General features: G+C 47.1%; 4 protein-coding genes and 2 non-coding genes across 6 annotated transcripts; 3 read left to right on the forward strand and 3 right to left on the reverse strand.

Annotated features, from left to right (window-relative positions):
• The first annotated feature begins 5,006 nt into the window (after positions 1–5,006).
• Positions 5,007–5,079, forward strand: TRNAE-CUC (transfer RNA glutamic acid (anticodon CUC)). Its single transcript has one exon. It is a non-coding gene; the product is annotated as a tRNA-Glu (tRNA).
• A 131-nt stretch (positions 5,080–5,210) lies between these two features.
• Positions 5,211–7,816, reverse strand: LOC133929786 (endo-1,3;1,4-beta-D-glucanase-like). Its single transcript, XM_062376558.1, has 7 exons — positions 7,449–7,816; positions 7,272–7,293; positions 6,499–6,616; positions 6,310–6,397; positions 6,126–6,215; positions 5,935–6,035; positions 5,211–5,563 (listed from the first exon to the last, which is right to left on the reverse strand). The coding sequence occupies exons 1-7, from the start codon at positions 7,732–7,734 to the stop codon at positions 5,414–5,416; spliced, it is 855 nt and encodes a 284-aa protein (XP_062232542.1). The 5' UTR covers positions 7,735–7,816; the 3' UTR covers positions 5,211–5,413.
• A 6,104-nt stretch (positions 7,817–13,920) lies between these two features.
• LOC133928079 (chitinase 7-like) lies at positions 13,921–15,290 on the reverse strand. The gene is given in 6 exon segments (XM_062374360.1): positions 13,921–14,250; positions 14,252–14,330; positions 14,490–14,524; positions 14,527–14,624; positions 14,717–14,933; positions 15,018–15,290. Coding segments are annotated over 6 exon segments (1,005 nt in total). The 5' UTR covers positions 15,264–15,290.
• Positions 15,291–16,347: 1,057 nt separating this feature from the next.
• Positions 16,348–19,014, forward strand: LOC133928842 (endo-1,3;1,4-beta-D-glucanase-like). Its single transcript, XM_062375340.1, has 7 exons — positions 16,348–16,766; positions 16,925–16,946; positions 17,629–17,746; positions 17,845–17,932; positions 18,040–18,129; positions 18,220–18,320; positions 18,660–19,014. The coding sequence occupies exons 1-7, from the start codon at positions 16,475–16,477 to the stop codon at positions 18,807–18,809; spliced, it is 861 nt and encodes a 286-aa protein (XP_062231324.1). The 5' UTR covers positions 16,348–16,474; the 3' UTR covers positions 18,810–19,014.
• A 133-nt stretch (positions 19,015–19,147) lies between these two features.
• On the reverse strand, positions 19,148–19,220 carry TRNAE-CUC (transfer RNA glutamic acid (anticodon CUC)). The gene has a single exon. It is a non-coding gene; the product is annotated as a tRNA-Glu (tRNA).
• A 769-nt stretch (positions 19,221–19,989) lies between these two features.
• On the forward strand, positions 19,990–21,065 carry LOC133928843 (membrane protein PM19L-like). Its single transcript, XM_062375342.1, has 4 exons — positions 19,990–20,202; positions 20,304–20,523; positions 20,614–20,659; positions 20,751–21,065. The coding sequence occupies exons 1-4, from the start codon at positions 20,076–20,078 to the stop codon at positions 20,865–20,867; spliced, it is 510 nt and encodes a 169-aa protein (XP_062231326.1). The 5' UTR covers positions 19,990–20,075; the 3' UTR covers positions 20,868–21,065.
• The last annotated feature ends 424 nt before the right edge of the window (positions 21,066–21,489 follow it).

The raw sequence follows: 21,489 nt of genomic DNA on the forward strand, positions 1-21,489 counted from the left end.
GTGGTCCACTAAATTATACATCTTGGATCAAAGGGAAATTTGCTCAATTAGTGCATCGTCCTCATGCACAACTCGATCTTGAAGGTACTTGCAGATTGGATCCATCCATAAAACTTTTCTTTTCAGCTGAGCCGCGAGTTCCCTCACGACTCCTTTTGGGGCATCAGTCCCTGGCGACACCTCGAGCTGGTTATAGGTCTCATAGACCACCACTCATTTGGTTGTGTCCTCTAATGATTTCACAAACGGCTTCAAGAATTTCTATATGAAAATCCTGGGTTGTCCTAGAGATCATGAGGATGCTAGGCAGGCAAAACTATTGGCAATGCAGTTGTCCTTCCTTGGGATATAGTTGATCTAGAGTTTGATGAATTTCTTTTCCAACTTCCTAACCACCGTGAGGTAGTCTGTCATGGTCTTATCCGAGATTTGATACTCCTTACTAACTTGCTTCACCACCAACTGTGAATACCCTTTCACAAGTAGGTGGTGGATGCCAAGAGCAGAAGCTACTCGAAGTCCAACAAACTGACCCTCATATTCAGCTATGTTATTCATGGACGGAAAATTGATCTGCAAAGTGTATTGTAGGCTTTCTCCCATTGGAGAGATCGGTATAATCCTAGCCTCACTCCTTGAAACATGAGTAATCCATCGAAGAATAGAATCCATACATTTGATAAGTTGCCACGGTCATCCGGGGGTTGATCGGGTTTTGTCCATTCGGCCATTAAGTCAGTGAGTACTTATGACTTGATTGTTGTTCGAGGCACAAAATGGACGTTGATTTTTCTGAGTTTAACAGACCACTTAGCGATTCAGTTGATTGTATCTCTGTTGTGTAGGATCTCACCGAGTGAGAATATTGATGGTACGGTAATCTTGTGATCCTAGAAGTAATGTCGCAATTTGCGAGAAGCCATTAGTACAACATAAAGTAGCTTCTACGGATAGCGTTCTTTAGGACCATGGAGCACTTCACTAATGTAGTACACCAGCCACTAGCTTTTCTCTCGTTTGTCTTGCGCTTCTCTTTCCACCACTAATACCCCACTTACAACACATTGTTCGGCCACAATGTATAAGAGTAGATCTTCATTAGGATTAGGAGCGATTAGCACAGGGGGGATAAAGGTACCTATTTAAATTTTTGAATGCCTCATCTGCCTCTCTTGACCATTAAAACTTTTCATGTTGTTTTAGTAGCTTGAAGAAGGGAAATCCTCAATCTCCGAGCTAGGAAATAGAACACTAAGAGCTACCATGCACCCGGTTAGTCTTTGAACTTCTCGCATTGATATGGGAGGTTGCATCTCTTCAATAGCTTTGATCTTCTTGGGATTGACTTCGATTACTCGGTTGGACACCAGGTAACCAAGTAGTTTCCCTGTGTTGACCCTAAACACGTACTTCTCCAGGTTTAGCATGACTCGATTCTTGCGTAGGTGTTTGAACGTTTTTGTAGGTCAAAGATAAGATCTTCCTTTTTTTGATTTTGACGATGAGATCATCAATGTAGGCCCTTGCATTCTGATCGATCTGATCATGGAGTGTTATCTGCATTCCCCATTGGTATGTGGTACCGATATCCTTCAATCTAAAGGGCATCTTAACATAGAAATAGACTCCAAACGGGGTGATAAAGGAGGTCTTCTCCTCATCCTTTAGATGCATGCTAATCTAGTGATAGTCAGAGTAGGCATTGAGAAGGCTTAGATAGTCACAGCTAGAGGTGGAGTCAACTATCTTATCTATTCGTGGTAGAGGAAAAGCATCCTTAGGGCAGGATTTGTTGATATCGATGAAGTTAACACATATTCACCATTTGCCATTTGATTTTTTGACTATGACACGGTTTGCGAGCCACTCAGGATGATCCACCTCTTTACTAAACCCCGCCTTGGTGAGCCTTTTGATTTTCTCTTTAATGGCTCCTTTCCGGCTAGGCGCGAACCATTAGAGTTTCTGCTTGACAGTCTTTGTGTTGGGTCGGATAGCTAGTTTGTGCTCAACCACCTCCCTGGTGAACCTGGACATGTTTGAGGGTTGCTCAACGAACATGTCAGAGTTTGCCTGGAGGAAGGTGATGAGAGTTCCTATTAGGGATCCAGGTTAGAACCAATCTGAATGGTCTTGGATGGCTCCATTGGGTCCGTCTTGTAGACCTGGAGACCCTTAAGGATGATGGCTAAGACTTCTCAAGCTATCGTCTTGTACTACCTTTTAGCAAAATAAGTTCTAATTAAGTGGACAGGTCGTCCATCTTCTTTTGCGACATGGGAGAGTCTTTCCAAGCTTTGTCATCGCTTCCCGGCTGCTCTAGCTTGGGGACAAGCAGACTCTAAAGGAGAGGAGGAATGTCAGGAGCAAGGCTAAGTCCCCGGCGCCAGCAAGTGGTGAGTGAGGGAAGGGAGCTTCGAAGGGGAATGAGTTCAAGGCCCAACAGGCTGGGACCAAACGACGATAGGCCAACAAGCTATATCGGAGTACCATGTGGGCTATGTAATGGGTCAAGGCCCAGGTGGGGGAGAGAGGTGTATGTAAGGGGGGCGAGGTTGCGTGGGAGGGGCAGACTCTGATGATTGAACTCCTGTACTCCTAACCCCTCTGATCTTCCTCCTCCTCCAAACCTTTTGAACGCTAAAACCCTGTGGTGATATATGAGATTATCCCAGAGTTTATCCTTGAATCCATTGGTGTGTTTGGATGGTGTCAGTCTCTTCACAAATTCAAATCGATTTCGGATAAGCTCCAAAAAAACGAAAAACAGCCGGGGGGAAAAACTACATATGGCATCAGTTGGGGCGGTATTCTAAACATGATACCCCCTTCCGTCATAAAAATATATTGTTTTCCGCCACTTCGGTCATAAAAATATGTTGTTTTGTGCCAGTGGCGAAGACAAGATTAAATTTGAGGTATGGCAGAGTAGATAGCATAGACAATAATATATGATCCAAAATCAAAGCAATCAACACAGTAATAAAATTATATAACACTAAATAGAATCACCAAGTATAATCCACATGCAAACATGATAAAAAAAAAAATAGGACATTGAAAAATACCTCACTAAACGAAGATTACACAACTATCAATCACCGATTTATCGAACATATTAACTTGTTAAACATAGAAATGACATGCCAAACATAGACCAAAGACCATAGATAAATTAGTATTTAGTAGTGTCATATTTAGGATAGAAAGCATATAATATGCAAGTAAAGACAAAAACACATACCAATAATGAAGCTTTAATTGCGTCAGGAGACATAGGCAATGGTATTCTCCTACCTTTCTTTTCAAGTGCTTTAAACATCCATCGATTGACGTAACATACTATCATGTCATTACACCAAGCATCGGACATCTTGGCGCGTAATTCGATCTTAATAATCTTCTTTGCTTAGAAGGCCCTTTCAACCGATGTCATCACAACCGAGCCATCTGCAGGCGTTGGTGCCACCCTAGGTCCTATTGTGCCGTTCGTGACTCCCCGCGTGAGGCAAGAGATTGGATGATCCAGGCCTCAAGGGTGCAGTTTGTGGAGTTGAATCGTTGCCTGACGCCTATGGCCTATGGCCTATGCCGTGTGATCTTGTCAGTTGAGCTGGTAGGCAGACACATAGGCGTAACTCGTAAGGCCTCAAGAGTCAAGGCCACATGGCCTCAAGAGTCAAGGCCACATGGGCTGGAAAAATCTAGCTATGGCGAGCGCTTCGCCATAGCTCAATATATTGGTGTCTCCGCCACTTTTTTGGATAAGATTCGGCTAAACTTTTAAAACTTTTGCTAAAATAGCTTTAAAATAGTTATTTAGAATATTAACATAATATATGTAGATTTGTGTTTAAAAATACTTTTATAATATAATAAATTTATTAGATTTTACAAACACAACCTAAGAGAAAATAGTGGTCAAAGATATGCACATGGGAGGAAGTATATGGAATAATTTGAGTGGAACCCATCAGGACATCTTATAATGTAGTGTGCCTAATTTGATTCTTGCCTACTGGCATTGAAATCTGAATGTGGCCTAATGATAATTTGAAGAAGCAAATGATTATAACAATGTTTCTTGAAGTACCAGTAGACTAAAGATGTGTACATTACTTCTTCAGCACAATCAGTTGCATTCTAGCTGGTTGGGGTACTGGGCTCTCACCCGAGAGACCCCCCCGGGTTCGAATCCCGGAAACAGAATATTTTCTTATCACTTTCAGTTTGGCTAATTAGTCTTTATTTCTGTAGCCCCACTGCTAAAGATAGCCCCACTGCTAAAGATAGTAAGCTCTACCCGTACGGCTGTACCTACCCGATTCTAAATCCATCAGATTTTGCTGGGTGAAAGGCAGATGTTCGTGCATTTTGCTTTGCAAGGAAGCCAAGTGCCCATTCCTTGCTGCCGCTTGGAGTTGGAGTTGGGGTCCGTTGCTTTTGCTCTGTGCAAGGGAGGGATCTCCCTGCAGGGGAGCAACTGCAACTACAACGCAGATTCGTCGGCCGGGAAGCTGCAATCCAAATATCCAATACATTATCCACGCACACCAGCAGAAAAAATGAGACCGCTGGAAGCTTCGGCCGATCGTGTTCTGGTGATTGCTTTGCTTGATTGGTTACTCCTTGCTCGTGTGTATGGAATTGGCAATGCTATAAGATGATGTAGTCCCTGCAAAGAATCGTTTTGTTTTTTGAGAGGGCAAAGAATAGGATTGATGATGAGGTTGCAATCGATTTGATGGAGCTTGGGCCTTGTTTGCAGCTGCATTCCGTATTCTGAACATGATATATGGAATAATTTCAGTGAAACCAATCCGGACATCTTATAATGTAGTGGGCCGAATTTGATTGTTGCCTTCTGGCATTGAAATTCAAATGTGGCATAATAATCATTTTAACAAACCAAAGATTTTTTCCTGGCTAAAAAAAACAAATATTTTTTTACAAAGTTCCTTGCGAGGCAATGGATTAAATAATTTATATTTCCCTACTCATCGCGATCCGTTGTAGTCTAGCTGGTTAGGATACTCGGCTCTCACCCGAGAGACCCGGGTTCGAGTCCCGGCAACGGAATATATATATATTTTTTTCACATTCAGATCCGTACGGCTGTACCTACCCGATTCGAAATCCATCAGATTTTGCTGCAAGCGTGAACATTTTGCTGGAAAGTAGAGATGACCAAACATCGGCAGAGACTTCAACCAAAATAATTCCACGTCTCAAATTAGCTTCTAGTATCCTCTAGGACAACAAAAGTGCCCATTGAGCTTACAACAGTGCCACATCAATTTATTCAGGATCAGCCAGTGTTCCTACTTCCTAATACGTGACGCCAGGGAGGCAAGGCTACTTATTCAGCTGATGCAACTTGAGACGTGTTCCTAGATCCCTGCTGCTGAAGCGCTCAGTCTCGGCGCTTCAGCTGCCTGTTGAACCAGCTGATCATGTCCACGCGGGCTTCTTCCGCGGTTTCCACGGCGAAAGGGTCGCTGGAATTGTATCTGCAAGCGAAACCATGGGGTACCCTCGGGAAGATCTTCACGAAGTGATCAATCTGCAATCATAAAGTAAATTTCACATTGGGTGTTCATCAGGAGTTGATTGCTAAGTAATAGCTTCTTCAAAAAAACAAATGCTAAGTAATATATAAAAAATGCAAGATCAAAGTTAAATCATATATGAAATCGAAATCTGCGGTTAGACTGAAGCTGTCGCCATGTTTCATGTTCTGATGTTATCAGATAAGAGTGTTCTATTATAAATATTAGAGCATTAGAGTATCAATACAGAAGCTCTGGAATGGAGATGCGTCACACATGATCTTCTCTGATAAAATATAATTTTTTAGCAAGAAGCATCAGTACAACTTGTCTTAATTAAAAATGTGAATGGCACGTTCTAAAAAATATATCAGTACAAACTTACCCCTTCGTTTTGCTCCAAGGCACGCTCGAACTGGTGTACTAGCTTTGGTGGAGAAAGGGTATCATATTCACCTCCGAGAACCTCGATGGGGCATTTGATCTCTGAGCATCAGATAAAGCTTAATTTAGAGAAAAGGATTCAGAAGTCGCGGTGCATCGCGTCCGAACAACGCTTGATAAGTGAAAGCGTACCCTTCATGTCATCAACGGTCACTAGCGCAGGATGTGAAATGACAACCGCTTGGATTTCAGCAGTTTTTGCTAATTCCACGGCCACCTTAGCTGTTGAGAATGAGACCATGTCATATGTTTGAAGTCAAATACTGAACACTGGATGCGTTTTTTCCTGGAAACCATGTCATATAGTTCAACTCACCACCCCAGCAATAACCGGCTACGCCAACCATCTTCCCTTTCGTCTTCAGAGCAGCAATGAGTGGCTTAACTTTTTCCGCTGCATCGACCTGCGAAGGCGAGGAATGACAAATATGAGTGCAGCATGAAGAAAGTTAGGGATTGCGTTGGAACAATGAATTGAATTTCATCAGTGATTGAAGGAACGAACCGGGGAGTGTGTTTTGAGCCATTCTGCAAATGAGACCCCATCCTTGTAAGGATCGCCATGCAACAGATCAGGAACCACAACGAAGTATCCAAGATCTGCAACTTGATCTGCTATTTTCCTTTGTTACACACATGATACATAGAACTGTTGTCAGCTTCAACTCACAGAATGGGAAATCAAGAATACATGGAACTCAAACTCAACGGCATTGGAAATCCTTATTCGCACATCATCTGCACAATGTCCGCATTCTGAAATGCAGCAATTGACTGTAACCATGCTGTATTTGTAACTGCAGCATAAGAAAACAAATCTGAAATCCATGTATCTGCTTATTTTGCTTGTCCATGCATGTTCTTATCGGCGTGCCGGCACAAGCTAAAACTGGACATAATAGGATGTCCCATGAGCCAGCCATTGCGCAACATCTCCTGTTGTCCCTAGATTGCTCAGAGAGATGTGCAGTTCATCATGAATCAATGGCCATGCCGTCGATCTATGAGCCTTAAAGCAGTGGTTGTGTTTAAATCCGTTTCCTATCGGAACACATGGATCTGTGATCTGCATCCTCGCTCCACATGTTCAGTTTTTTATTTTTATTTATTTATTTTATATAACAAGTAATCCTGACTAGAAAGCTGAAGGATTTTTTTATCACACCACACAAGAGGTAATTCAATCAGCCACCCTCCACAAATATTGCATTTTGTTAAAGCGGAGCATTGTTATTTCAGGCAGTCAAATAGTCAAGCGGTTCAGTTGTACGTGCGTACCTCAGTTTGGGTGCTTGAAACCCTGCAAGGAACGGACATCCCATGTCAGCAGTAAGAAGCGAATCGTTTCTCGACGACGCTTATTAACCGGATGATGCACGCAAGCTACGCGGTGAGACGACTCTAGCAGTCTAGTTACGCCTACGCATGCCGAGAGAGCAGTGAGCGCGCACTGACCGTAGTAGTCGGAGCCGAGGATGACGGCGCGGGAGGCGTCGTGTCCGGAGCCGGTGACGTACGCCTCGAGGCCGTGGAAGTGGCGGACGACGTCGCCCGCCTCGCCGCCCGTGGCCGTCATGTCCGGCGGGTTGTCAAGGCACGGGTGGTGCGAGTGAGACGACGAGGCCGAGGCCGAAGGGAGCACAAGCCGCACGTCGGCCTCCTTGGCCGAGCCGAGCGCAGCAGAGGCGAGGAGGACGACGAGCAGCAGCGGCGAGGAGCGCGTCGCCCCGGTGGCGCCCATGGCGAAGTCGATCGGTGGCGTTCGCTCTGGTATACTAGTGGTGGTAGGTACACTTGCTTCAGTCGTGCTGCGCGGAGGAGACGGAGACGCTCTTCCGGCGATTATTATAGGGCAACGCGAATCGCGTGCGATCGGCAAGCATGTGCGCGGCTCCGATCGGGTAGAGGGGCGTGGCATCTACTACGGCAGCGAGCCCTCGTGCAGAGAGCCCTGCATGGCGTAGACACCTGTGCGTGGGATTTGAAGGGTGTTGGTGCTGTTCCATAGTGACCCGTGGAAGACCTAGTGTCATTAAACTACTAGTGGCGAGATTCGAATAAAATCTTCAGGATCGGGTTCGATCTTCTTCCTGGGCTAAAGAGCCGGTTTGATGCGGCCGCGGCTAAGGATGAAAACGGTTGGAAATAATCAGAAAAACCCTCTAATCGTTTTCACTTTCATATTTTCTCAGTCGGACGAAAACGAAAACGGAATAGACTGGAACGGAAACGGTCAGAACATAATCGGATGATTAAAAACGAACTAATCCGATAGGGAAAATACCGGTATCGGTCGGGATTTAAAGAACACAACAAAAACAGGAACCCACAAAACCATCAAGACATATCAACATATATAAGTTTAACATGACTACAATAAATACATCATCCATACTTAATGAGATAACATGTGATACAACATAACGACGATATGTATATATTTAACCACACAAACAATAAGTATCAAACAGATACATAAGTGAACGATAGTACAAATATCCATACAACCACACAAAGTCTTAACATAATAACATCGAACCACTAGTTCATCACGACGTCAACATATGACAATAATAGAACAACAAAACACAAACATAAACATTCGATGTTAACATATGACAATATTAGGACAACAAAACACGAACATAAATATTCTTCAATCACTCTCGGCCTACAGCTGCTCATAATCATTCATCACATCTGGATCACTTGCTATTTCTTCTTCTTTCTCCTGCAATTTTACAATGCATGAAAAAAGGACATTTTAGATAGGATGTACATGAAGAAAAATAACTTGCTAATTGCTAAAGGCCTAAAATTATAGAGTTATAGCATTGCATATTTACAGTTAAGAGAACAACAAAAAAAGAGCATAGCTAGAGAGAGGGTGTGTGATCAGCTTCGGACATCCATGCATCAAAACGACTAAGAGATTCTATGCACCTCCAGCCTTGTACCATGAGAGGATAGTATAAGTACGCTAAATATCTCATGTATCAGTTTATTAGAAATGGTCTCTAGAACCTCGAGATCATCCACAATGGAAGGAAAATTCTTGGAATCTAAAAAATCAAACAAAGACACATACATCAGTCAAAGAAAATAACCAATTATTGCACAATTGTAAATGGCAAACTATTTAAATTATCACATTTTCTTGCTGCAGCTATCCAATCTTTGGTGAAATTAATGCTTGTACCATCTCAGGATCAAGACGGTTGCGATAAGGATCAATGACACGGCCACCAGCACTAAAAGCAGACTCTGAAGCAACCGTTGACACTTGTATGGCCATCATATCACGGACAATTTGTGAAAGAATAGGGTAATTTTCTGTATGATTCTTCCAATATGCTAAAATGTCAAATTGGCTCTGCTTCAAAAGTGGCTCTGTCATGTATTTCTCCAACTCACTTAGGCCATCTCTATCAGGGCTACAATCATCATATAAGAAGCTTTCAAGTTCATCATTTCTATTTCCCATGAGCTCATCTACTAGGTTTGTAGGTTCATTCACATTACTCTTTGCCTTTGAAGCTATAGGTGCAGAACTAGCGTAAAATTGATACACCTTCTTTACAACAGTAACAAACTTTTCAAGGTGAACTTGATACAAACCACCATAGAACTTTCTCATGTAAAATTCTACAAGCTTTTTCTTGTACCTAGGATCAAGAAAGCATGCCACTGCAAGAGAAGCACTAGACTTGTTCCAATATTTCTCAACCTTTGTATCCATAGCAATTGCCATTTCACTAATAATGAAATTTCCACTAACTTTTCATTTATCAAGCAATTCTTTTATCTCACAGAAACCTTTATAAAACATATTTGCAGTTGGATATGAAGTACCAGAGAGAAGTTCAGTAAGATCATAGAATTTCATCAAGCACTGAAAAATAGTTATAGCCATATTCCATTCATCAGAAGATGGAGAAATTTTCTCATACCTACAGCTATCCGAGGACTTAAGCCTCACAAAAGCAGGCTTGCAGTACAAGGCATCCCTCAGCATCAGATAGGTTGAATTCCACCTAGTTGAAACATCAAGTGAGAGACCCTTCGTTGTATCCAACCAACACTCAGTGGCACGCTTTATGAGTTCCTCCCACTGCAACGGAGAGCTCTTTACAGCTAGTACAAGTGCTTTAATCTTCTCAATTGTTTTTAAAATTACACTTAGACCATCTCTAGTAACCAAATTGAGTATGTGACAGGCACATCTCACATGAAAAAATATACCATTACAAACTAAAGAAGCATGAACATCCTTGAGATCAGTAATTATGTCATTAACTGCCACTTCATTTGCACTAGCATTGTCCAAAGTTAATGCAAACAATTTCTTCTCAATGTACCACTTCATCATAAGTTCAGAGAAGGTCTGTGCCAACTTCTTACCAGTATGTCGTCCTTCTACATGAAAGAAACCCGCAATTCTCTTCTAAATATGCCAATTATCATCTGTCCAATGAATGGTGACACACATGTATGATTTGTTTTGACATGATGTCCACATGTCCATGGTTGCACTAAAGCGGCAATGCACATTTTTAAATTGTGCATACAGTTTATCCTTTTCTTTCAAATATATGTCCATAATTTCCTTTCTAACAGTGACACGAGACTTGATTGGAAAGTTAGGGCGCAATGATTTAATAAACTCAACAAAGTAATCATGCTCAACTATATTGAAAGGATACTCATGCATGATTATTGCCAAATACAATTTCTTAAGACTAGCTTCCTGATCATACCTATAAGGCTCAATAACAGTAATGTCTTTTCCATGATCCTTTTCCACTTTGAGTTGTTGCTGCCCTTTTACTATACTATGATCTGACTTCAAATGATTCCGAAATTCGGATGTTTCATGATAGCTCTCAGCCCTATATTTGGTCTTGCAATTTGGAAAGTTGCAATATCCCCAGCACTGCTCATACTTCTTCCCATCCACCTCTACTATCTCTGTTTTCTTAGTAAAGTACTGCCAAACATCAGATGTGCACTTCTTCTGCCGCTTTGCAGTTGTCTGAGATTCTGGCCTATCATCAATAATAACAACATTAGGATTTGGAGCTACATCATTACCCTGCTCCTGTGTATGTGTGCCACTGCCATCGGTGCCAATAGAAACCCTCTCAACTGCAAGTGTTGAAGATGATGCTGACACACCGAGATGTACACTCGAACTAACACTTTGAACTTCATTTGCCTTTCTCTTTGGTCCTGACATGAATCAATAATACAAGAATCAATAAAAGGTTTTTACAATTCTACTAGTTGAACTAGAGAATATGAGCAATGTCTTACCCATGTGCTGGATATTACAAGAATCCTTATTTCAAAACAAATTGATGACACAACAGATTCTTGGATAAAAACACAAACAAATAAACAAAGGACATTATATCATTGTCATGGGGAATGATATAAAATGTGAATCTATGTGCTTGGCCTCATATGACACCAATACTACATGAAAAAAATTAACAAGCGTGCAGCAAATTTCACACCAATGCCGAGCTGAATTCGAATGAACACTTCTTAAAATCATCATTTCATTTTCATCACAGTGACTAGAACACTTTGTAACACTGAACACTTCCTAACACTTCGTCACAAGTCATCTTCTATCCACGAGCAATATAACTAATTCTGCAGATATATATTGCTAGGATTGATGGTACCTGCAGTAGAGTTGTCCGTCTTGCCATCGACTGTAGGCGGCGGCGGCGGCGCCTCTAGGAGCAAGCGGCCCAAACCCGGGTACGTCTCTGGTGGCCTCGAGCCAGATGGGACTTCTCTAGTTGGTAGCATTCTGCAGGGGGTCGGGAGGGCATCAGCAGTCAGCACTCGGGCAGTTCGGGCCTCTGCAACTCTGTTGACTGCTGCCGGCTGCCGACTGTTGCTCTGGAGGAGTGGAGCCGTGGAGATTGGAGCAGGAGCACCAGCCACCGATGGCGATTGCGTTTCTGCGAAGGTCGAAGGGGCCAGAACTCCAGGGGCACGGCTCCACCAGAGAGGTAGAAACGGACGGTCGGCGCGCAGAAGCTGCATAGCGCTTGGAGGAGTGGAGGCTGTCGGGTGCTGGCTAGAGTGCACATAGCGCCTGGTGCTGGCGGGCGGCGGCCGGCTGCTGGATTGCGCGAAGCAGCGGAGCTCCAGGCTGCCGGTGGCCAGCTGCTGGTGTGCACGGAGTGGCGGTCAGTGGAGCTCCAGGCGGGCGGCGGTCGGCGGAGCTCCAGGCGGGCGGCGGCCGGCTACTGGATTGCGCTTTGCTCCAGGCGGACGGCGGGCGATGGCTGGAGTGTGCGGAGCAGCGGAGCTCCAGGCGGGCGACTGTCGGCTGCTGGAGTGCGCGGCGCGGCGGAGGGCCTGGCGGGCGGCGGCGGGCGCGACTGCGCGAAGCAGAGCTCAGCTCTGAGCTCTTGCCTCTTGGTCCTGGTGGCTGGACGGCGGACCGAACTGAGCAGTAGAGCAGGGATGAAAACAGCACATGGGCCTTAGTGGGCTAGGGTTGCACTAAAGAGGTATTCAGCCATTCAGGCCTTATCCCGCGAAAGAAAAACGGGAGAAAAATGGGAATATCCCGCATAAATACGGGAAAATAACAAAACAGACGAAAATATCTCAAACCGTTTTCGATACCGTTTTCGCCAGACCTATACCATTTTCGTCCCGTTTTCGGATAAGATCCGAAAATACGAAAACGAACGGGAAAATACGGGATACGGCACCGGGACGAGACGGGATTTTCCCGTTCCGTTTTCAACCCTAGCCGCGGCGGCGGTGCTTTTTCCGGCCGGTGGTGAGCAGTGTTACTGGGATATAGCTGCCATGCCAGTGTTTGATTTGACAAACTTTAAAAAATAAGATTTAGAGATTTGTTTAATTTGTATTAATATTATATTAAAAATATATTATTTATATTTTTATTAGTAAATAATATTAGTGTTTTTAAAATAACATATTAATTTATGATTAACATATATAAAAATATTTGAATGTAGGTATAATAGATGGATAAACAAACTACACAAAAATTATAGAATAATAGAAAAAAAAGAAAAATAAATCCAATCTAACTACGATCCAGTGAGTCCATTAGCCCACTAGAGCTTCGATCACTCAGCTCCCTTGAGTCCCCTCCCGATCATCTTCCTCTCTTCTCATTTCCCGGCCGCCTTCACCACCTCTCCCTCACCACTACCGTCACCTCTCCCTTACCGCCACCGCCTCTCCTGGAGTACGTATTCGAGATCTCACTCCTTATCTTGTTTGACAGCAATGAGCACCTCGTGCACATTCAATTCGGCAGCCTATCTTTTATGACAGCCTAGCTTCTATCCGCAGCCCATCTTGGCACGGTCACGCCCATACGCAAGCGGCAGCCCGTATTTTGTTTTCTTGCGGTTGATCTCTTCTCTGCACACAGTTGCCCATGGCTGTTGTCTTGCCGCCTACTGGGGAGGGGATATCTCCTCAACGGGCACTCCTCCATTCTGTATAAATATAACATGGAATCAATGAACAGACAACGAATTCATTCGAGCTTACACTGTCTCGTTCTACTCAAACATGTTTTTCCTGGAGATGCGCGCGTACGACTGAAAGGGCCGTGCTGCACCCGCGCAAGAATCGTTTCTCGTGTTCGGTTGAGAATGTGTATGGCGCACAAGTCGCACTCATCTCACTTGCATATCACCGCCGGTACAAGTTACAGAACAATCCATGCAGATGACACGCCCGACACATGCAGATTATATATGGGCGTTCACATGATACATGCAGATGACACGCCCGACACATAGCAGCTTCCTCCTCGGCGATCGCCAGACACGAGTACCAGTCTCCCGGCACGAACTACTACACAGTCGCACCATTTTATTCAGGGCGCGCGCGCGCCTGCGTGACACGACATCTACTACGCCGACGACCTGATGGCGCCGTCGAATGGCGCCTGGCCGCAGCAGTCCAGATTGGGCCCGTAGCTCACGCCTAGGACGTTGCAGTAGCGCTTGTAGAACCCGAGCCGACCGTCGGCTCCAGCAACTGCGGGGGTGGAGCCGCGGGCTGTGCAGTGGAGCCCGCCGGTGAGGATGTTCGTGGTCAGCCCGTAGCCCGGCGCGCGGCCTGCAGCGCGGTCCGCGGGCGTCGGGGTCCACTGTCCCGTGGCGACGGCGTGGCACGAGGGCTGGTTCGGCGAGCGCGGGGTCATCCAGAGCCACAGCGCGGTCTTGAACGCGAGGGCCGGCCGGGTCGGTCGCGACGAGGTCCGGGTTGCGAATCAGGTCGGCGCCGATGGCCTGCCCGGCCGGTCCGTAGTTGTAGTTGCTGAAACGAGCAGGTTCAGCTTTCATCAGTATCATTATTCAGAACTTGCTGAGTCGTGCATGTTAAGTTGGTTTAATTAGCAAATTGTTCATTCCCGTCTGTTAGTGCGTGTTTGGTTTGCTCTCGTCACGTTCCAGACAAAGAGGCACGGTTGCTTACTAGGAGAGTTGCATGGGTCCACGTGCATGGTACGTGTCTTGTTCTGGGCACAAGGCCACCGAGCGCTCGGCACGCAAAAGTCCGACGTGGCGTCCTTCACCTCCTTGTAGCAGTAGCCCCAGGAGTACGGGCCACCTGCATGTTGCACATACGCAGAATATTAGTTGCACGTAGCGAACGTATAAATGTCAGCTGTTCCTACGTGCCAGGAAAAATTGGTTACACACCAGAGGTCTCGTGGGAGGTCTGCGCCAGGAATGCGGCGACCTCCTGCTTGCGCGCGTTGCCGTCGCCCGTGGCGCCGAAGGCCGGGAACGCGCGTGCCGCGGCGATGAAGGCGTCGTAGTTGTAGAACCCACGCGCGGGGCACGCCGCGTCGTCCCGGTGGGGCAGCATCCGGTCGAAGAGGTCCCGAGTCACCATGGACGCCACGCCGCCAGCGCACTGGCTCTGGCATCCGGTGCCACAGTAGTCGTCGGTGGTGCCGCAATAGCCGTACTGGCTGCAGCAGAGGCCGTTGGCGCACACAGCGCCACCGGCCTGCCTGCCGCACTGCTCGGCTTTCACGGGCGCCACGCCGCCGCCGACGGCCCCACCGCATTGGCTCTGGCAGCCGGCGCCGCAGTAATCGTCGGTGGTGCCGCAGTAGCCGTATTGGCTGCAGCAGAGGCCGTCGGGGCATAGCACGCCGCCGGCCTGCCCGCCACACTGCTGGGCGTGCGCGGGCACCGTGGCGAAGGCAAGGGCCAGTACGCCCACAGCCAGGACCTTCATGGCCCGCAGGTTGGCAGCTTTCGCCGTGACCAGCATACGCTTCGGTGATATTTCAGCCATATTTTTAGCTAGGGTGATCTGTGGTGAAGCCGAGTATTGCAAGGCCACTTTATATATAGAGCTTCTGATTGTGCTGCGAAGTCCACTAATATAAATGACGAGTTTTATCGTCCGTCTCTCCCTCCCTAATGTCGCCCTCCCATCTCCCACCGCACAAAACCACTGCTCCTCCCTCCTTCGCTGCTCCTGCCTGATTCCCCATCACACGCAAACACAACCGTTTCAATCATCGTTCCTGATCCCCTTCCCTCCCTTCATTCTTCGTTTGCGCTACCCCTACCCTCGCCTCGTGTTAACCACCCCACTCCCCTCGCCTTCTGCGCCATGCCCACGCTCCCAGATCAATCTAGGAGGTGCTCACCGTCCAGTTGTGCATGTGCAAATCATAGGAGCAAGTGGTCACCGACCCCTGCTGCAACCAGGAGATCGATATGAGCTCGCCACCCGTGCACCGCAACCTCCGTCTCGAGCCACCGCAGTGTAAGTCATGTTGGACTAGCCCAGTCCGCCGTTGCCCCAATCCACCACCACCGTGCCAACGCCACAACCCGTATATGCCTGCCTCCCGTGCACCACCACTTCCATCTCAAGCTGTAGTGACCGTCGTGCCGCTCTGCATTCTCTACTCTAACCCGGTTCGTAGTCCTTCGTTTCTCCCCCTGAACTATAAGCCTAGTTCACAGCAACGCCCACTGACGACGGAGAGCGTGGCTGCTCACCGCCGGCCGGAAAAAGCACCGCCGCCGCGGCCGCATCAAACCAGCTCTTTAGCCCAGGAAAAAGATCGAACCCGATCCTGAAGATTTTATTCCAATCTCGCCACGAGTAGTTTAATGGCACGAGGTCTTCCACGGATCACCATGGAATAGCACCAACACCCTTCAAATCCCACGCACAGGTGTCTACGCCATGCCGCGGGCTCTCTGCACGAGGGCCGGATCCCCAGTTCTGCACGAGGACTCTCTGCCGTAGTAGGTGCCACGCCCCTCTACCCGATCGGAGCTGCACATGCTTGCCGGATCGCACGCGGTTCGCGTTGCCCTATAATAATCGCCGGAAGAGCGTCTCCGTCTCCTCCGCGCAGCACGACTGAAGCAAGTGTACCTACCACCACTAGTATACCAGAGCGAACGCTACCGATCGACTTCGCCATGGGCGCCACCGGGGCGACGCGCTCCTTGCCGCTGCTGCTCGTCGTCCTCCTCGCCGCTGCTGCGCTCGGCTCGGCCAAGGAGGCCAACGTGCGGCTTGTGCTCCCTTCGGCCTCGGCCTCGGCCTCGTCGTCTCACTCGCACCACCCGTGCCTTGACAACCCGCCGGACATGACGGCCACGGGCGGCGAGGCGGGCGACGTCGTCCGCCACTTCCACGGCCTCGAGGCGTACGTCACCGGCTCCGGACACGACGCCTCCCGCGCCGTCATCCTCGGCTCCGACTACTACGGTCAGTGCGCGCTCACTGTTCTCTCGGCATGCGTAGGCGTAACTAGACTGCTAGAGTCGTCTCACCGCGTAGCTTGCGTGCATCATCCGGTTAATCAGCGTCCTCGATAATCGATTCGCTTCTTGCTGCTAACATGGGATGTCCGTTCCTTTCTGCAGGGTTTCAAGCACCCAAACTGAGGTACGCACGTACAACTGAACCGCTAGACTATTTGGCTGCCCTGAAATAACAATGCTCTGCTTTAACTTGTAGCAGCTCACAAAAAAAAAAAATCGAAATGCAACATTTGTGGAGAGTGGCTGATTGAATTACCTCTTGTGTGGTGTGATAAAAAATCCTTCAGCTTTCTAGTCAGGATTACTTGTTATATAAAATAAATAAATAAAAATAAAAACTGAACATGTGGAGCAAGGATGCAGAGCACAGATCCATGTGTTCCGATAGGAAACGGATTTAAACACAACCACTGCTTTAAGGCTTATAGATCGACGGCATGACCATTGATTCATGATGAACTGCACATCTCTCTGAGCAATCTAGGGACAACAGGAGATGTTGCGCAATGGCTGGCTCATGGGACATCCTATTATGTCCAGGTTTAGCTTGTCCCGGCAAGCCGCTAAGAACATGCATGGACAAGCAAAATAAGCAGACACGTGGATTTCAGATTTGTTTTCTTATGCTGCAGTTACAAATACAGCATGGTTACAGTCAATTCCTGCATTCCAGAATGCGGACATTATGCAGATGATGTGCGAATAAGGATTTCCAATGCCGTTGAGTTTGAGTTCCATGTATTCTTGATTTCCCATTCTGTGAGTTGGAGCTGACAACAGTTCTATGTATCATGTGTGTAACAAAGGAAAATAGCAGATCAAGTTGCAGATCTTGGATACTTCGTTGTGGTTCCTGATCTGTTGCATGGCGATCCTTACAAGGATGGGGTCTCATTTGCAGAATGGCTCAAAACACACTCCCCGGTCCGTTCCTTCAATCACTGATGAAATTCAATTCATTGTTCCAACGCAATCCCTAACTTCATGCTGCACCTCATATTTGTCACTCCTCGCCTTTGCAGGTCGATGCAGCGGAAAAGGTTAAGCCACTCATTGCTGCTCTGAAGACGAAAGGGAAGATGGTTGGCGTAGCCGGTTATTGCTGGGGTGGTGAGTTGAACTATATGATCTCTCGACTAGACAAAGTTTTCAGGAAAAAACGCATCCAGTGTTCAGTATTTGACTTTAACCATATGACATGGTCTCATTCTTAACAGCTAAGGTGGCCGTGGAATTAGCAAAAACTGCTGAAATCCAAGCGGTTGTCATTTCACATCCTGCGCTAGTGACCGTTGATGACATGAAGGGTACGCTTTCACTTATCAAGCGCTGTTCGGACGCGATGCACCGCGACTTCTGAATCCTTTTCTCTAAATTAAGCTTTATCTGATGCTCAGAGATCAAATGCCCCATCGAGGTTCTCGGAGGTGAATATGATACCCTTTCTCCACCAAAGCTAGTACACCAGTTTGAGCGTGCCTTGGAGCAAAACAAAGGGGTAAGTTTGTACTGAATTTTTTTTTAGAACGTGCCTTTCACATTTTTCATTAAGAAAAGTTTTATCAGAGAAGATCATGTGTGACGCAACTCCATTCCAGAGCTTCTGTATTGATACTCTAATGCTCTAATGTTTATATAGGAACACTCTTATCTGATAACATCAGAACATGAAACATGGCGACAGCTTCAGTCTAACCGCAGCTTTCGATTTCATATATTATTTAACTTTGATCTTTCATCTTTATATATTACTTAGCATTTGTTTTTTAAAAGAAGCTATTACTTAGCAATCGACTCCTGATGAACACTCAATGTGAAATTTACTTTATGATTGCAGATTGACCACTTGGTGAAGATCTTCCCGAGGGTACCCCATGGTTTCGCTTGCAGATACAATTCCAGCGACCCTTTCGCCGTGGAAACCGCGAAAGAAGCCCGCGTGGACATGATCAGCTGGTTCAACAGGCAGCTGAAGCGCCGAGACTGAGTGCTTCAGCTGCAGGCTGCAGGGATCTAGGAACACGTCTCAAGTTGCATCAGCTGAATAAGTAGCCTTGCCTCCCTGGCGTCACGTATTAGGAAGTAGGAACATTGGCTGATCCTGAATAAATTGATGTGGCACTGTTGTAAGCTCAATGGGCACTTTTTGTTGTCCTAGACGATACTAGAAGCTAATTTGAGACGTGGAGTTATTTTGGTTGAAGTCTCTGCCGATGTTTGGTCATCTCTACTTTGCAGCAAAATGTTCAGGCTTGCAGCAAAATCTGATGGATTTCGAATCGGGTAGGTACAGCCGTACGGATCTGAATGTGATAAAAAAAAATATTCCGTTGCCGGGACTCGAACCCGGGTCTCTCGGGTGAGAGCCGAGTATCCTAACCAGCTAGACTACAACGGATTGTGATGAAGAGGAAAACATAAATTTAGTTAACCAATAAACTTTGTAAAAATATATGTTTTTTTGGCGAGGAAAAAATCTTTGGTTTGTTAAAATGATTATTATGCCGGCAGGCAACAATCAAATTCGGCCCACTACATTATAAGATGTCCGGTTTGGTTCCACTGAAATTATTCCATATATCATGTTCAGAATTCGGAATGCAGCTGCAAACAAGGCCCAAGCTCCATCAAATCGATTCCAACCTCATCATCAATCCGATTCTCTTTTTTTTTGCGGGGGATCAATCCGATTATTTGCCCTCTCAAAAAAAAAACGATTCTTTGCAGGGACTACATCATCTTATAGCATTGCCAATTCCATACACATGAGCAAGGAGTAACCAATCAAGCAAAGCAATCACCCGAACACGATCGGCCGAATCTTCCAGCGGTCTCATTTTTTCTGCTGGTGTGCGTGGATAATATATTGGATATTTGGATTGCAGCTTCCCGGCCGACGAATCTGAGTTGCAGTTGCAGTTGCTCCCCTGCAGGGAGATCCCTCCCTTGCACAGAGCAAAAGCAACGGACCCCAACTCCAACTCCAAGCGGCAGCAAGGAATGGGCACTTGGCTTCCTTGCAAAGCAAAATGCACGAACATCTGCCTTTCTTCGGTGCCGATCTTACCTTTCGACCAAAGAAACTCCCCAAGTGCAGCTTAGCATCCTTCTTTCCGGCACACATATATATATATCTGTTGTACCGAAGCCTTGACCGCACGCACCACAGCACAACGGCGACGCGCCACGGTTTAGGCATCAGTGCACACGCGCGCGCTAGCTTGTTGGTATTCAGTTGCTCGCCGTAAGCACCATGGCGTCTGGCGGCCCCCGGTCCGTGGCGTCCGGCCTCCTGTTCCTCAACCTCATCATGTACGTCGTCGTCGCCGTCATCGCCGGCTGGGCCATCAACTACAGCATCGACGAGAGCAAGAACTCGTGTAAGCTGCTCATGCGCCGCAGCCCTTGGTTACTCTCTGAAACCAATGCAACGGAGCACGAAACGTTCGTGACATTTGTGTGGCCGCATGCGTTCGTGCAGTGAATGGCGTGTCGCCGCCGGTGCGCCTGTTCCCGATCTACTTCCCGATCGGCAACCTGGCGACGGGGTTCTTCGTCATCTTCGCGCTCATCACGGGCGTCGTCGGCGTCTCCACCTCGCTCACCGGCCTGCACGACGTCAGCCAGGGGCACCCCGCCAGCATGATGTCCGCCGCCGCATCCTCCATCGTCACCTGGACCCTCACCCTCCTCGCCATGGGGTAATCATCTCGCTGCAGACTACGACGCACGAGCCGGAGCAGTTTCGTACGTATCTTAACAAGCTCATCGTGCACTCACTCACATGGCAGGTTGGCGTGCAAGGAGATCAGCGTCAGCTGGAGGCCCGCGAGCCTGGTAGGAATCCATCGATGGAACTTCCCCCTTGTCCTTTCCGCTTTCTCGTTGTGTGTCCTCTCTTGACACAAGTTCGTGCGTCTGCGTGCAGCGCACCTTGGAGGCGTTCACGATCATCCTGGCCGGGACGCAGCTGCTCTGCGTCGGGTCGCTCCACGCCGGCGCGCACGGGGCCATCGTGCAGACGGTCCTCGGTGGCCGAGTTTGATTGTTGGCCGGGGCAAGGCCGTTCGCGCCTACGAACTCGTACAAGAACGCGTTACCTTGGCAGCAGTGTGATTGGTTTGTGATCGATGTGTGGCTCTACATGTGCCGTCTGTGTGCTTCTAGTGAGATCGTGTGTGTACTCATTTGTACTGTGTTCCAGTAAAGTGGTCAATGGTGATTCTTTTCATGGATTTAAACACCAATTGGTGCTACGCAAGCATATATCCGATTACTGAAAATCGTGTATAATTGGCTAACATATCCAGAAGGATCGGAAATTTCCGAGCGGAACCTCTTTATCATCACCCGGGTGTCGACTGCGTACTATTTGAACAGCGCCATTTTTTTCTGTTAACTACAACCAGGCTACCGGTTGCCTCAATAGTGATGGCGAGACCCAACAGTTTTTTTATGATAGTCGACGTGATACGTTGGAATGTTCGCGGGTTAAATTCACCTGCACGTCGTGATGCGGTCCATGAGACCATTGCCGCAGCCACTTGCCATATAGCATGCCTACAAGAAACGAAATTATGCGACATACGGCCGGCCACTGCTTTTCACCTCTGGGGTAAGAGGCTCTCCAAATTCGTGTATAAGCTAGCTGCCACAATAAGAACAGC

Source organism: Phragmites australis, chromosome 9, assembly GCF_958298935.1.
Source record: "Phragmites australis chromosome 9, lpPhrAust1.1, whole genome shotgun sequence".
In the NCBI taxonomy this organism is placed as follows: domain Eukaryota; kingdom Viridiplantae; phylum Streptophyta; class Magnoliopsida; order Poales; family Poaceae; genus Phragmites; species Phragmites australis.